We start from the raw sequence: 16,708 nt of genomic DNA, 5'->3' as shown, positions 1-16,708 counted from the left end.
AAGGCACCCTGAACCAGTTTATCTCAATTAAGTGGTCTGGGTGCAGTGTCCCTTTAGTAGAAACTGCAGTGTTTTCATTGCAGGGTTAAACACAACTTAAGAAGCGGTTTTGCCTGACAACCACTAGAGGAGCTCTCCCTGTGAGAACAGAGTCAGATTTGGTTTATTTATTTATTATTGCCATTTCTATAGCGCCAACAGATTCCGTAGCGCTTTACAATATTATAAGAGGGGGGATTTAACTATATATAGGACAATTACAAGGTTGATAGGTTGAAGAGGATTATGCTCAAACTAGCTTGTTCTCAATCAAATGCTGCTTCGAGAGAGCATTTGATTGACTTTGGCAACACTTGTGTAGGTTAATTATGCATACATAACCAAGTTATTATATACTGGAGAAAAAATACCACAAACAACAATGAAATTTTACTGTAATGAGTAATTTTATTTAACTTAATTTGCATCATCTGTAGAGTAGACATATGAAGGCTCAGTTTAAAAACCCTACATAATCTAGTTGAATACACCAAGTAGAACATCTTAAGTTTCTATGGGGGACATTTATAAAAGTGTCACTGTGAGCTTCTGAGTCAAGGTTTTCAAGCAGTTGCTGAATAAACAGATGGAAAGAGCAAGAACATTCCATCGGTTCCCATGGTGATTGCATCACTCTTAGAACTTTACACCACAGTAAGGTCTTATATATAACCCCCAATGTGCACAGTTACAAATGTAATATGCATTCAATTTGCCTTCAATTCTGTTCATAATTTATAATAACTTACTTTAACGATCTGCAATATATTATGTAGAACAGTGACATAATTAGACATTTAGGAGTAACAGTGGGGAAGTTGAGTTATTACCTTTACCAGAGCATCACTTTAAACTATAAAAAGAACAGTTTTTATAAAAATTAGACTTCAGAAAGACAAAATCTTGGGAGAAACATTAGCTCAAACTATTCGAATACTGTAAAACATGATTATGAAACAAAAGTTGTAATGCCAGCATTAGGTGGACTATGGAATCTCTGAAGTGATGGTGTAAAAATAAAAATAAAATGCATCTCCACAGTATATTATTACACACTCTCTAGAATGCCAAAAGACAGCAGCACCATGACAATCTTGCATCAAGGACTTCAAGGGGATCAACGATATGGCAATAAGACCTCCAGCTTGCACTAACAGCATCTGTCTTCAGTGCAAGCCTTCATAAATGCCATCTTCACCGACACCTCCGCAAAAGTCCACTTCATGACTGAAAATGAGTAGAGAACAAATTATATTTAAAGAAACGGTGCCCATTATGTGAAAACTTTTCATTTGGCGCAAGTTGCGTGATACTTACAAGATAAGTCAGGTGCTGGAAAATGTGGCTAGGAACGGTGATGGGGAATTGCATCCATGTGAACATTAAGCTTCATCTCATTATCAATAATTTGGACAAGTTGCTGCATTGATGGGAGGTGACCAGATTCTAGCTTTGACCACACAGGTACATCTACAAATGATAAAAAATAACAATTAGACTGAAAACCACTGGCAAATGAAATCGGGGCTGTATTATAATAATTATACGGATAATACATTGAGACAGGAAAAAAATTAAAGGTACAGGGTTAGAGCAGCCACAGCTGCAGTTCAATTTCTATTATATCACAATGAGAAGCAACCAGTGGTTTGCACCCTCCTTATCACATTACCACAGTATATAATTAAAGGGTTCTGACACAAAAAAATAAAACCTTTTAATTTACATAGGGAAGTGCTGGCTAGGGAGTTAGCTCAACAAGATTTTCAATAGGTTTTTCTCCCCATCTATACATTTGCAAGCAACACAATGGTTAAGACAATGCATTGAAAAACAATTTAAGCTTTTTTAAAGAGTTTTTGGCATGACAGATACCCATTAAGTTGTGAATATCTGCAGACAATATTTTGAGACCTTCTGTGCACACATCTCTTTCATGGCACCCAGAAAAGGAGACTCAAAAATATAAAAGTGAGTGATAAAAAATATCAGCAACCCTCCACTATTAAAAGAAAATCATCCAGTTGTCAAGCCAAGATAGACCAAATTGTTAATAAATACTATGCAGTTAATTCAGCACTTATATGCCGACGTGTGATGTTTAACGGTGAGAAAGATGCAAAGAGTACAATCTACACAACTGTTCCCTTGTGATTTCTCCGGTAAAAAAAATGTCTTAACTATTAGGAAATAGAAAGGAATATAAAAAGAAAAACATGTAAAACAGGAAGTGTCTGAATGCAAATCTCATGGACTGTAGCACAGGGTAAAAAGTAGGGATTGACCGATTATCTGTCTGGTCGATATTCTGTATTTTCAGCAATATCGGTATCGGCCAATAAAGATACCGATATTGCCGACTACGGCTGCCATCGGGTCCTGAGGGGGCCCAGAACACTCTTACTTACCTTCCCAGCAGCTCCCTTCTGCCACGGTTACGCAGGCCGCGAGAGTTAGACAGGGGAGCTGCTGGGAAGGCAAGTAAGAGTCTACTGGGGCCCCCTGGGAATGCCATATCCCCCCTGCCTGGCCAAGTAAGAAACAGGGAGAGGGGACAAACAAAACGTAAAAAAATAAAAATGTTAAAATAACCCCCCCCAACCCCTTTTACACACACTACATACCTACACAAACACACACACATTATAGAAAACAAAAAATGATGACTATTTTGTGCATTTACCCTAATAAAAAAAATGTAAAAAAATTATTTGCAAAAAAAATAAACAAACATGTTCAGTTAACAGTAGATGTGTGGAAAAGGTTTATTTTTTCAAAATGGTAAATGTACAGAATATCGGTATGTTATCGGCTATCGGCCTGAAAGTTCACAGATTATCGGTATTGGCTCAAAAAACAAAACAATATCGGTCGATCCTATAGTAAAAAGATATGTAAAATGTACCATTCAGAGTGACTTCAAAGGCTCCTGTGGACATACACTGGTTCTCAATCATGTTGCTCAGGAAGAAAACCATCATGCATGCATAGACCTGAAAGACAATTCAAAGACTCAATTTTATAGCTCAGAGTCACAAAAAATAGGATTTAATCTGTTGCTTAACACCCAACGAACAACTGCAAGAAATGGAAATAATAGTAAGAACTGTACCCACACAATATACAGGCCTATCTTAGCTGATTGTATGGGACTTGCCAGTATGTGGTTGGAGAAAGTTGTCCTTTGCCGCATTTCTCCATAAATCTACACCGGAGACAAAGGAATCTCTACAATCTCTTTCCCATGTGAGTTTTTTTTTTTTTTTTTTTTTTTTTTTTAAATTCTTTATTTTTGTTGTGCATAAGTTTATCACAGGCAGGTAAGAGGTGCCCCAAAAGCAGTCCTCAAACTTTTCCCTCGCTCAACAAGCGGGGCACAGATTAAACAGGCACATTTTTTAATGATAAGAACAAGAAGAAACAAGCGTTATGATTAAGCATGCAGAAAATATACAAGTTATACGAATTAACCTAGAAGTACAGAGTTTAGAGGTGTATGTGTTGCACATTCTTATATTGTAGCATGTTGCAGATAAGTAAGCCTAAACTACAGTAAGAGTCCTGAGGTCACTCGCTTATGTTATTAAAGCACCCTGATACCCCAGTGGCAGGCCGTCAGGCACCTGTGGTCCAAGGAGGGATGTCATGCTGGTTCTGTGCCCAATGAGTCCAGAGCTGTTTCGCTGCGTTGTTGCTGCCTTGGGTCGTAACTTGGGTGGTGATGGCTTGTGAGACCCCCTGTGGTGTGGAGCACTCTTCCGCCGCTCTCTTCTGGCTGTTTGGTGCCTCTTCTCTGTGGTCCGGTCGGTAAGTGTCGATGTGCCGTTGTGGAGACGGTGTAGGCCAGATCCTCGGTATGGAGTTTGGGTGTGCGCTGTGCTGAGTCTAGCCTCGCTGGTCAGCAGGCAACCACTCCCGCCTTTTTGTCGAGGGTGTGCTCCGGGCCTTACTAGCGCTTGTCTGGCGGTTGGTGAGGCTGTAGAGTAGCGGTTACTGGATGTTTCATGCAGGCGTTCAGTGCCTGTGTGGAATTCAGGAGGAGAACATCCCCCTGGAGGCCAGAAGTGCTCGTGAGAGCCAGTAGATTCCCGGTGCCGCCATCGTAGATGTGGTCTGGGTTGCGTTTTGGGGACCTGACTGGGCCTTGAAAGCTTCGGTCTTAGTCGGGGCCACAGGGCATATAGGGTGCAGGCCGGGATCACCCCCACCGGCCCAGAGGGGGGGGAACAGGGCCCGGTCCGCCCTGCCGAGGGAGTCTGGCTGGATCGCATCAGGCAGGATAGTGGGCGGCGGCCGTCCGCCTCACTCACCGCCCGAGTAGGCCTCATCCAGAGGGAGCAATGCGTGCCCTCCCGGGGGACTAAAACAGCAGCTGCAAGCCTCTCCCCGGGTCCAGTGTCTCCATAGGTGCCGGTCCACCGCGGTAGGTCGACAAGTGGTTCCAGTAGGTCCATATTTGGAGATTATTAAGCCAGGTTTGCTGGAGCTGTTGTGCCGTGCGACCGGCCAGCTCGGCGGCCAGGCCCCGCCCCGGAATCTCTACAATCTCTGATTTATATATTCTGTTTTGGAATTTCAAAGAATTTCCAAACACACAGGGTTAAATGAAGTGAGGGATTTTCAATAAAAGGTCAAACTAGCTGAGCTGTAAGAAAATCTCTAACTCCGCATTGCTTTCAGTTAGGATACTACAGCCTTCGATATGAAACTCACTTTTACAAATTACTAACAATTGAGAGTTTCATAAATATAGGATCTACATAAAATAAACTCAAAGTGACAGCGCCACATTAAACAGACAGCAAATCAGAATGCCTTAATACATCAAGAACATTAAAAAATATGTTTTGAGGAAGTGACACTAAAAGTCAGCAGCTGCTTTTTGCAGATGCTGTCCTTAATGATATGCTATAGAGGAGCTGGACTGAGAGAGCAGTGCGACTGCCCAGCACCCCTTAACACATCGGTAATGGGCTAAATGAAACATGTAGATTGCACGTACAAATATATATTTACATACATACAATCCTGTACTGCAAAGTAGGTTTTTAACTCCCCCCAAATAAAACAAAACAAACTGTTTTATGCTACAATTAAAGGGATCCTATAGTGCCAAGAAAACAAACTCATTTTCCTGGCACTATAGGCTCCTGGAGTGCCCCCTTCAATCATCTTCAGCCTCTTACCTGAATCCAGCGCCAATGTCCCTCAGCGGTGAGTCAGGCTCCGCCCACGCACCTCCCTCTGCCGTCAGGGGAGACCTAATGCGCATGCGTGGCAATGGCTGCGCGCGCACGCATTAGACCTCCCCATAGGAAAGCATTATTCAATGCTTTCCTAAGGGGAAAATCTGACACTGGTGGTCCGTGAGGATGTCCAGCGTCGGATAGCGGACCAAAAGTCCATTTGGATTCCGGAAGCCCTCTAGTGGCTGTCTGGTAGACAGCCACAGAGGGCAGACTTAGAGCTGCAGTGTAAACATTGCAGTTCTCTGCAAAAGGGTCACAGCACCCAGACCACCTTAATTAGCTGAAGTAGTCTGGGTGCCTACAGTGTCCTTTTAAGGTGCCAGATATAGTAACTATATCTGGCACCTTAATTTGTTAATTGCTGCATTTACTTGGAACACACTGCAGCCAGTTGCTACAGGTGCCTATAACATGACTTCCTTTTTTCTTGATAGAACAACTATTGAATTAACTCCTAGAAATTAATGTAAAGTTTATGTAACTATAGAAATAGAATATAATTTCTTCTTAATAGGTTATATGATATTTTAGGAATAATCTCAGTATTTGACACAACTGAGCTATATCCTTATTGCAGCTATTCTTTCACAGGAGGATTTATTATATATTTCTATAAGGTTACTTTTTCTTCCATTCTATTTAGCTTATCTCCAGCAATTACTTTGTTTCAAATTTAAGAGTTCTCTCAATCATAATACATTTCTTTCCTAAACATTTTTAATAAAAGTATACTTTAACTCCTAGTTGTAAAATCAGAATTAATTCGGATTGTATGTCCATATTACAAACCTAGAGACTACCTTAAATAGGTTTTATCTTCAGTACTCTAACCTTTTGGCCAATTGGTTCCCTTCTTTTTAACTCTCCATAAGACATACTAGACATTCTGCTGGAAACAGAAGATCGCATGCGCTGGGTCCCAGCCGCACCCTTTTCCATGTGAGTGGCACCAGGGGTGCCCCCTACGCCTGCCACTGGTATCACTGTAAACTAATTTTTAGAGTATCAAGTATGATAACTGTGTGTGTGAAACCAGGCGCTCAAGAGTAACTTAAGAGTTATATTATATTAGCAGCTGTAGCACTCTATGGGTTCTCCTATTATCTCACATAAATCCAACAGTGAACAGACACAATGTGCTTTATAGGGTTTAGAAGACATTGCCCTATTTTTCAAAACAACCGTATATAGTGCAGCGCTAAAAATTTGTTTTGTGAATGAATCAGAGCTTACCCATGAGGTTATGCAGCATAAATTATTTCATACATACAAAGGGAAAAAAACAAAAGGGTGTATAATAGTGAAATATTGTTACAATGAAATGAGAAACAATATTATACACCTTTTGGTTTTTTCCCTTTGTATGTATGGGGGGGGGGGGGCTGGGGGGAATATAAATATATATATATATATATATATATATATATATATATATATATATCCTATATTGGATAAACACACGCATACTAGTGGTGTGAGATTTTTTCCCCTGGTTTAAGAGTAATTTTTCGGTTTCAAAGTTAAAAAATATTTAAATTGTGTTATGGACAAAAAATTACAAATGGAAAAACATTAACACTTTTCATGCAGAAATTGTGGCATATTTGCAATGACTTTTTTCCCTACATTTTTCATGCACCATTTGAAATACTACTTATTGGGTATTTGTGAGTAAACCTCAGAATGCTTTAAAAGTAGACAGATGATATACCGTAATTAAATATTATTTTACTTCAGTATCAAACAAAATGAAGCAGCCCTTTTAAAGGTTAGCATAAAATAAAAAAAAATCCTTCTCACACACCCCCCACCTTCAAAAAAAAAAAAAAAAAAAATAGTGATCCACTATTAGAGTTCTAGAAACTGTTTGACTCCATACAATGTGGTGTACACAGTAGTGGATATAGTGCTTGGAATGTTCCTTTAAGCTGAACCCGCCATTACATGCCATGTTACCTACATTGCTGCTGTTCTTGCAGGGTCATCCACATGCCCCAGGAGTTGTATTGACTCTGTACACTACTTCAGTAATTTTACGAGCCATGTCCTTGCTACACTCACACTCATGCCTAAGAGCACAACACCACTGTGTGTGGAGTATCCAGCAAACCAAAAGGCCGCCATAGACAATACTGTTTTACTAGTAACGGCTGGGGGAATTAAAGCTTGAGGGCAGTAGCTTCTCTGCCTTTTGTCAAGTGGAGAGAAAATAAAGAGAGATTTTATCTTTATGAAATACTTTTTTTTGGGGGGGGGGGGGGGGAGGGGGAGGTGTGGGAGAGGGGTGTTACAGAGCCACTTCAAGAAAAAAACAAAAAAACCTTAAACTGTATTGTTTGACAAAGTGTATTTATATATTCTGTGTGTTTTCCACGTGTGAGCTCTTTACTGGCAAAACATCAGAATATCAGCTACCATGAACCATCTTAAAAGGAAAGTTAACAAAAAATATTGGCGGTTATGTATAAAGAAAAAAATGTCTGTTCTGAAAAGTGGTGCAAACATTGAAGAGGGGTGGAGTCACCAATGCTATCTGCTAGTTCCCATGGTTTCTGCTTCAGTTTTAATACATTAGATTACAACGCATTTAATCTAACCCCCATTGTATGAGGAAGATGAAAAACAGGAGTATATCCCAGTATGCAAAGAAGTGAGGTGGAAAATAAAAGTAAGGAGCCACATAAGGACATGGGGAAAAAAAAAAAACTACAAATATGATTGTCACGCATTACCAATTAAATGACGATGTACCGTTTTTACAAGAATTCATTAACTGTGCAGTTAGACTTCTGCTCCACACTCCACGCACATTACCTTAATCTGTTGCTTAGTGGTGATGTGTTTGGTTCCGTAGCTAATGAGTGTTTCTCAGATACAAGATGATGTAACATAAAGCAATGTATTGGGAAATGGATTTACTTTGTTTGTGCACGGTAACTAGTAGATTTAAGTCATTGTAAAAAAAATATACGATCATGAAGACAATTATTTCCAGTGTATAATTATATTGCACTAGCCTAATTATGAACATTAAACATGTTTTGTTGCAACTATTATTCAGGGGTTTTTTTTTTTGTTTTTTTTTTAATAATATCTTGATAAGTGCCAGAACTCTGAAACACTGATAAAATGTATTAATTAACAAAAACACATTCAAAAATATATGCATAGTTTGTGCTAATGGAATTTAAACCAAAGTAGTCATACATTTATATCAAAAGATACAATTAATTTGCCTAATGAGATTATGGAAAAGGCAGAGCTCTGTATTTTTACCTTTGTGTACCATTGTGTGTGTACGATGATATTTGGGGTTTGACTGTGTCTTCCCTAGACCTGGGTTTGAGAATAACAGGGCCCAGGATGTGCTTTAACCCCTTAAGGACACATGACGTGTGACATGTCATGATTCCCTTTTATTCCAGAAATTTGGTCCATAAGGGGTTAAAGGGGAACTGCAACTTCCCAACCAAGCTTTTTAAATAAAAATCAAATTAAAAATAAATACATTTTAGTTTAGAAGCTTTTTTAGGCAATGTATGTAAATGAGTTAACCCTGCAGTGCCTTATGCACAGGACATAAAAGAGCAGCATTTTTCTTTTTACTTACCTCCACTGCTGTATTCACCCCACTTAATAATAAAATAGCATTTACTGAGGAACGGTCACTTCTCTGGAATTGACAGTCCCTCATGTATAGCTCTTTTACCCAAGCACCCACCAGGCAAGTTGACCATTACCTGAAGATAATACTTGAAAAACACTGTCACTTTAATTAGCATTGGCATCTCACTGACTATTTCAGGATTATACAATAGGCAGAGACATTATATCATAAATAATGGGAGACAATGGGAGAACAGCAGCAATGTTTAAAGAAAATAAATGAAAAATACAGACATGAGCTCACATACCTTATTTTCTTGTCCCCACTGCCATAGACTTGGAGCTTGCATGCCAAAAAACACAAATGGATCTTTTCCAACAACTATTAAACCTATTAATACTAATTTGAAGACGGACAGGAAGGATGCAATGTGTCTAAGAAAAAGGAGGAGAGGTTTACAAATTTAGATTAAAAAAATAAATAAAAAATTTGCAGTTATAGCTTAAAGAACTACCACATTGTCCCCAATTTACACATCAGTCTATATTATATTTTACTTGACGATTACACAGCAGTACACCTTAGAAACGTAACATTAATTTAGTTGTTTTGGTGTATAGATGCAGTCCCTTTACTCGATAATGTAAAATATTGGCATTTCAGATGAAGGTTTATATGAGCCAGACTGACTACCACTAAAGGCCCTCCCCTACTTAAGACGTTTGAAAATTTAAAGTCTGCACATTTGGCGTCATGATGAAATGAAGATGCTAAGACACAACTAAAGCTTTTCATAAGGACATATTGGATTCAAGGAACTGGACTGTGTGAGATTGGAGACTGCTGTGCATGAGCCATAAGTACTCCATTCTTGTCTGTGTTTATGAGAGATTTTGGACTGGACAAACATACTTCCTGAAATGCTTCAGTAAGACCTTGGCTGTTCCCTTAAAAAGGGGAACAGAGCTCATTCCAACTGTTAAATAAACTGCTTACATAAATAAGAAGTGATGCAATCAACAGTGTAAAAAATGTACTCCAGTCCTGGAGAAGGTAAAGACTTACAGCAAAAGACAAGATTTTTTAAAAATGTGTTTTAGTGGATTGTCTCCATAATGCATTAGTTAAGGGGTAGGTGCACAACTGTAGCCTGGAGCAACATCCAGAGTGTTTATTTAAAGTGAAGGTTACTTCATCTAATAAAGATATATTAAGCATTGCTGCAGGAAACAGACTACATCAGCTTAGATAAGGCAGTAAGCTTCCCCTTAATGTTAACCAAGGAGAGAGGATGTATTTGGAGTAAAGCATCATTACAAAACACCATGTCTTTTCTCAATATTTTGTAGATTAAATAAGTCTTGTGTTAAATGTAATCATGTACATATTTATACACGCAAGTTTTTTGGTTGTTTATTTTAATAGAAGTGAAGGCTAATCAACTTAGAAAATTACACTAGATTTGGGGGAGGCTGACATTTTATTTTCTAGATACATTTCAGTTTCCTTATCCAGAAGCGGGATCCTAGGAACAATGACAGCCTAACAAAGTTACAATCAGCAAGCAGAGTGACTACCACCCACCAAAACACGCATTGTCATCTTCTGTCTTCCAGTCTCATTTCTCTACCTGCTGTGCGTTCCGTGTAAATGTAGCAATTGCGCTAGAGTTCGTGCTCACATATTAGTTGTTAAAACATGAAACTATTACTTTACAAAAGAACCAAGGTTGTCCCGCATTTACTGGAGATGTGCTAAGGCAACGGGTACGCCCCTACATATTTGGTGGGACTGTGAACTAGTACAAACATTCTGGAGGACTATCCATAAAATAGCGCCCCGATTCTCTGACAACCCACCACCACTAGAACCAGCAGCAATGCTGCTTCATCACACGACAACAACGACATCAAAATACAAAAAAAATCACTCACCATCCGGATTCTAAACATAGCTAAACAAACTATACCACAATACTGGAAGAAAAACGAGACCCCTTCCATGCTTAAATGGTTCACCCAAATGGAGGAGTTGCAAGCAATAGCAGAGCTTACCATGCTAGCAAATGGAAAGCAGCATCAGACTTACTTAGACATTTGGACACACTGGATATGGACTACGACAAAACCTGACTTTCTGACGTTAATACATAACTAACGAAAGTAAGGGACACAGACCAGACTGCCACATAGACAGATGCTCTTCCTCCTTCCTTGCACGTACCTAATCCCCCACCCTTGATCTATTCAACACAAGATACTGAACAAGTGCCACAAAAACCCAACATGCCTTGAGAGCAAACATCCTTCCACTCAATTCCCCTTGAAGAATGGGATACCTGCCCACACCAACATTATAGACAGCCGGCAACTGTGGTCCTGCACAGACAGGCTATCACAGAAACACAGAAATATTGAAGCGTACTCACCTCAACCACACACACACAGATAGCGTATGCACACTCCCTCAAACACCAGGGGGGCAACTGGGGTGAGGGAACCAGACAACATAGGGACAGATGGTCTGCGAGATCATACCTTGCCTAATCGACCGGCAGCACAGATGTGGGAGGATCCCCTAACCAAATAGCAATAAAATAAAGGGATCACTGAGTACACGATGGCAAGAAGGGCCAACGAGCCCACACGCATGAGGTTCATATAAGGGATGGTACAAGGGACCTGCGAGTCCAACTTGATGGTGGGCCTGCGTGCCCGAGTTATAACTGTTACTCAAGCTTTGTCACATTGTCACAGATAATAAAAATTATATTTACAAAAAAAAAAAGAACCAAGGTTTCCCCAGACAGGAGGGTGGACCTTATGGATCTGTACTATATTTACCCAGAGAATTTAAGAGTATACAAGGGACACACAATGCTTCAAAGTGTTCTGAGTGCCTGAAGTAGAGGCCAGGCTGTGGGTGGTCAGGGACCCTCATTCAGTGTTAAACTATTCAAAAATGGTTAAACACTGAATGGAGGGAAAGTGCCAGAAGACTCCAGGAACTACAACTTATGTCCCTTTAAAGAAACACTCCAGACCAATGCATAATTAAATGCATGTAAGCTTTCATTTGCGGTATATCCACTAAACAGTGATTTTATATTTGGGAAGTGGAGTGTCCTGTTAATGCCATTTTATCGCAGGTAAAACTATTTCAATTTCAGATTACAAATCCCATAATACCACATATAAAGGAAAAACATTAAAAACTTACCTATATAAGGGCTGGGGAAGGTAATTCTCCCCCTCGATGCGGATGTCTGGGTACCGCTGGCTTATAACCCGCATGTACTCCTCAAACACCCGCCTGTACCCTCAGGAAACACTAGAAGAAGAAAAAAGAAAACAATTTTGATTTTAGCACGCAGTTAAATCTTCTGGAAACACAGATGAATATGAAAATTACACAAACTTTAGATAACCCAAGTATTGTGCTCACTAAGGCCAGGAACAATTATATAACGGCAGAAAAAAAAAAATCAAATATTTGTTTACATCGTATATGAGTCTGCAATACACAAAAAGAAATTGGTATTTCACACGCTCACTGCCTAAACAGCGAAGCACAGAAGATAACTGATTGTTTAAGATTGAAATTCACCTTTTATGGCACCAAGCTAAACAATATTGTGAACAGCACTGACCAGCAAGAGCAGGCATAATCAAGATCTAAACTAGTGTGAACTGATATGACATTAAAACACTAAATCTAAGCTTCGCAACAGACTTAATTGACAGGTGCGGTCTACTATACAAGGCCTCTCTATGCAGTGATATTTGCCTCAAATCCATTTTCATGTCATGAGAAAAAGGTACACAATGACTGATGGAAAATTACCCAAGGGGCAAAAAAGGGAAGTTTCTGACAGCAACCATCATCTTAATATGGTCACAAATGGCAACTAAGAAGCCAAGTAAAAATTAGCTGTGGGTTGTGCCATTTCCATTCTCTTGCTTTAAGTAATTAAATATTATGTAATGTCATATCAATACATAATATATAACAAGGGAATTTGAAGCTAGCAGCATACCATAAAATAAGAGGTACTATGTTTAGGGATTATAAAAAAAATAAAATAAAAACAAAAAAAGATTTAAAAATGAACTGCAGTGACTGGAGGCCTCAGATATTGTGACCTTTGGTCAAAGCAGGAATAGCACAGTGGGTGAAAGGGAAATGAAACAATGAAACAGGCCTACAGTCCCTGATCAAAACATCCATCTCCCTGTCCCAGCACAATACATCCCCACAATGAACAAAGTGGGGGCTATCAACATCACTTAGATGCACAAAGGCTTCTTTATCAAAAATCACACAATTTACATGCATGTCGCATGACATGACTTTGCAACATAGAAAAGGAAGTCTGAGCATCTGCATGTGGTATGTATGATCACATATACTTACATTTTAATGCCAAAAAGCTGTGACTAGAGCAACATTTAGCAGGTATTACACAATGGAAAAAAATGCACTCCAGGGACTAGATGCAGTAAATACATTGTAATATTTTCAATAGAACAGTTTATACAGCAAAAATCTTCAGGGAAGAAAGTTTATTGTATAAATTGAAGCTTCGATACCTTAACCCCCTCTCTCATGTATACAGTATACGTGCATGTATATGTACACACAACATATATGTATATATATAAACACACACTTTACAATTTTTCAAAAAAGCTTAAGGCATAAGACAAGCCCCACCTCCTTTGTCAAGATAGTGGATTTTGTGTCAAGAAAGTAGGAAAAAATACATAAGACAAAGTAGTATTTGTATTATGTTTTAAAGAGAAATAGATCAGAAATGATTAACAGGTTCTGAAAGATAAGAGGAAACAATAGGAGGAAGGAAGGTAAATTTAAGGTGGTAGATCCACATTAGCGTTCTGAAAGCTTACAAGAAATCCCCATTTTGCTACTGATTAAAAGGTATCGCTTCTACACTGTTGGTTTGTTCCACACAGACTACTGTTACCTTACCCTGCTATAGTATAAATACCTAGTACCCAGCCTAGTAGGGCTCCACTGCAACCTGCCCCCTCAACCCACAGACAGGGCTCCACTGCAACCTGCCCCCACTGCCAGGGCTCCACTGCAACCTGCCCCCTGAACCCACTGCAACCTGCCCCCTTAACCAACAGCCAGGGCTCCACTGCAACCTGCCCCCTGAACCCACATCCAGGGCTCCACTGCAACCTGCCCCCTGAACCCACATCCAGGGCTCCACTGCAACCTGCCCCCTGAACCCACATCCAGGGCTCCACTGCAACCTGCCCCCTGAACCCACATCCAGGGCTCCACTGCAACCTGCCCCCTGAACCCACATCCAGGGCTCCACTGCAACCTGCCCCCTGAACCCACAGCCAGGGCTCCACTGCAACCTGCCCCCTGAACCCACAGCCAGGGCTCCACTGCAACCTGCCCCCTGAACCCACAGCCAGGGCTCCACTGCAACCTGCCCCCACATCCAGGGCTCCACTGCAACCTGCCCCCACATCCAGGGCTCCACTGCAACCTGCCCCCTGAACCCACATCCAGGGCTCCACTGCAACCTGCCCCCTGAACCCACAGCCAGGGCTCCACTGCAACCTGCCCCCTGAACCCACAGCCAGGGCTCCACTGCAACCCGCCCTCTGAACCCACTGCCAGGGCTCCACTGTATCTGTAATATAATATAATATGATTTTAATGTAATGGTGCCAGGGACCCCCAGCCCGGCCTTTTATATAGCCCACCCCTGACCCCGCAGCTAGGCCCGGGCTGCCTGTCGGTGGTGGTGATGGCGGCTCCCAGGCGGTCTCCCGGCCCGGTCTCACCCACCAGATCTGGAATTTGAGCAGCGGGCCGGCGGTGTACTGCATCCTCAGCTTCTTGCTGGGCAGGCCGCTGCCGTCCGCCGACACCCCGCTCAGCACCGCGGACAGGAAGCCGGTAACAAGGAGCAGCCACGGAACACGCCTGACCGCCATCCTGGTCTCCGCAACCACACTACGGGAACGGCCCGGGGGGCGGGGACAGGGCCGCGCGTGCGCCAGCACGTCACACCGCGGGGAGGGGCGCCGGGGAGCCGCCATCTTTGTTTCGGGCACACAGCCCTTTCTGCTCGAATAATTTATAACTCAGTTTATACTTTGCTGCCGCAAATCATTATATCTCTGCGCAAAAGGCATTTCCTGGTACAGCCTGCGTTGTTTAACTATGATTCAGCCATCATACAACGGGGGATAAGAGGGAAGAGGGAGGAGGGGGAGGGGAGCAGGAGGAATGACGTAAAATAGCCTCTCCTCCCTCACCCTTGCTTACAGGTGTTTATTATTATTATTCTGTATATTACAGTCATTATGCACAGTCCAGGTCCATGTTTCTCTGACATGAAACCTATTTTCTCCGATTAATAATTGCTCAGTAGCCAAGCTAGTCCCAAGAGCTGACAGTCACACAGCCAGGCTGGTGTGTAATGGTGGCTGTGTAGTTATAGTCCTAGCTGTAGGAGCAGTGTGTGTGTCACAGGAACAACCCAGGACTGATCACAGCCAGGTCCACCAATCACACCTCCCACTATGTGACAAAGAGGGGACTCAGTAATAATAACAGGGCTGTGAGGGTGGACAGGGCTGTTCTCAGACATCTTAGGTGAATCATTAACACTTGTTTGGAAATAAAATGCAATTTATAACAATAGCAATGTATTACATTTACACAGACTGGTTTCTAAACACATTTATTGTATTTTAAAGACACGTTACTGGGAGTAATATTTCTGTGGAGCTCTGTTATACGCTGAGACACACCAACAGCACGGAGCTTCTAGAAAAAGAGGGACATTAGGATAGAAAAAAAGGGGCAGAGGGAATTGGGCTCAAACTAGGGACACTTGGGAGGTATGCCAAATGTCAGCTGAGCTATTTATAAACTGATAGCAGCTGCACTGTCAGCCACCCATTTATAAATCACTTCCAACAGTCTTGTGTTTTGCTGCTGGGGAATAAACTATTTATCCCAAAAACTGTGCTGAAAGAGATCAGAGAATAAAGCCATGCACAACACAGTATTTTATTTGTGTTGTTTTTAGGTCACCAGTCCATCACACATAGTGTTGGGGAGTGATACTTAATAATTTTTTTACATGGACTCAAATTATGTATATGGTATCAGCAGTGCATGACATGTGCACAGTCGTCCTTGTCGGCATATGCACAAAACCCCCACCACCAAATACTTAATTATAATAATGACACTGACACCTGGGTTTTGGCAAAAATATATCACAGCTTTTATTTATTATTAACATAAATTATAAAGGTCATTGTCCACATCAGGCCCACGTTGGCCTGCACAGTTTACCACATTAGTTTACAATTTAACCCCTTGACAATGACCCACCCCAACGTAACATCATAACATAATACCCCAACATTGTAACATATTAGCTTAACCTGAAACATGACCATTGCCACCGAAGGGCATCAACCATTGCCACCAAGGGCACCATCCATTGCCACCAAAGGGCACCACCAGTGAAGGGGCATACCGAGACACCCCTACACACTCTGGTTCGGAGCTACCTACGAGCTCGAACCTACCAAACCAGTCCAAAGGCCTACCTATTAGCCCTGAACTCCAAACTGTCCCCCCTCTCACTCTTTTCTCCCCCCAACTTTACTCTCCATCCCCCGCCACAGCTCAGAGCTCGAGTTCCTGAGCGACACCCCCCCCCCCAGGGAAAAGATTGCCCGCTGGAGGCCCTCCTGGAAACCTAGCAGGAGAAAATCCAAGCCCACGTCTGAGAGGTGAACCCCATCCC

General features: G+C 41.4%; 1 protein-coding gene across 1 annotated transcript; it reads right to left on the bottom strand.

Moving 5' to 3' along the window:
- Positions 1–424: 424 nt before the first annotated feature.
- On the bottom strand, positions 425–14,920 carry SELENOT (selenoprotein T). Its single transcript, XM_063441012.1, has 6 exons — positions 14,725–14,920; positions 12,115–12,225; positions 9,203–9,329; positions 2,945–3,032; positions 1,357–1,509; positions 425–1,266 (listed from the first exon to the last, which is right to left on the bottom strand). Exons 1-5 carry the CDS (start codon positions 14,871–14,873, stop codon positions 1,385–1,387), a joined length of 600 nt encoding a protein of 199 aa, XP_063297082.1. The 5' UTR covers positions 14,874–14,920; the 3' UTR covers positions 425–1,266; positions 1,357–1,384.
- Between the last annotated feature and the right edge of the window lie 1,788 nt (positions 14,921–16,708).

Source organism: Pelobates fuscus, chromosome 2 (assembly GCF_036172605.1).
Source record: "Pelobates fuscus isolate aPelFus1 chromosome 2, aPelFus1.pri, whole genome shotgun sequence".
Classification (NCBI taxonomy): Eukaryota; Metazoa; Chordata; class Amphibia; order Anura; family Pelobatidae; genus Pelobates; species Pelobates fuscus.
Note: the sequence above shows the minus strand (reverse complement) of the source record. Positions and strands in the feature narration are given on the sequence as shown.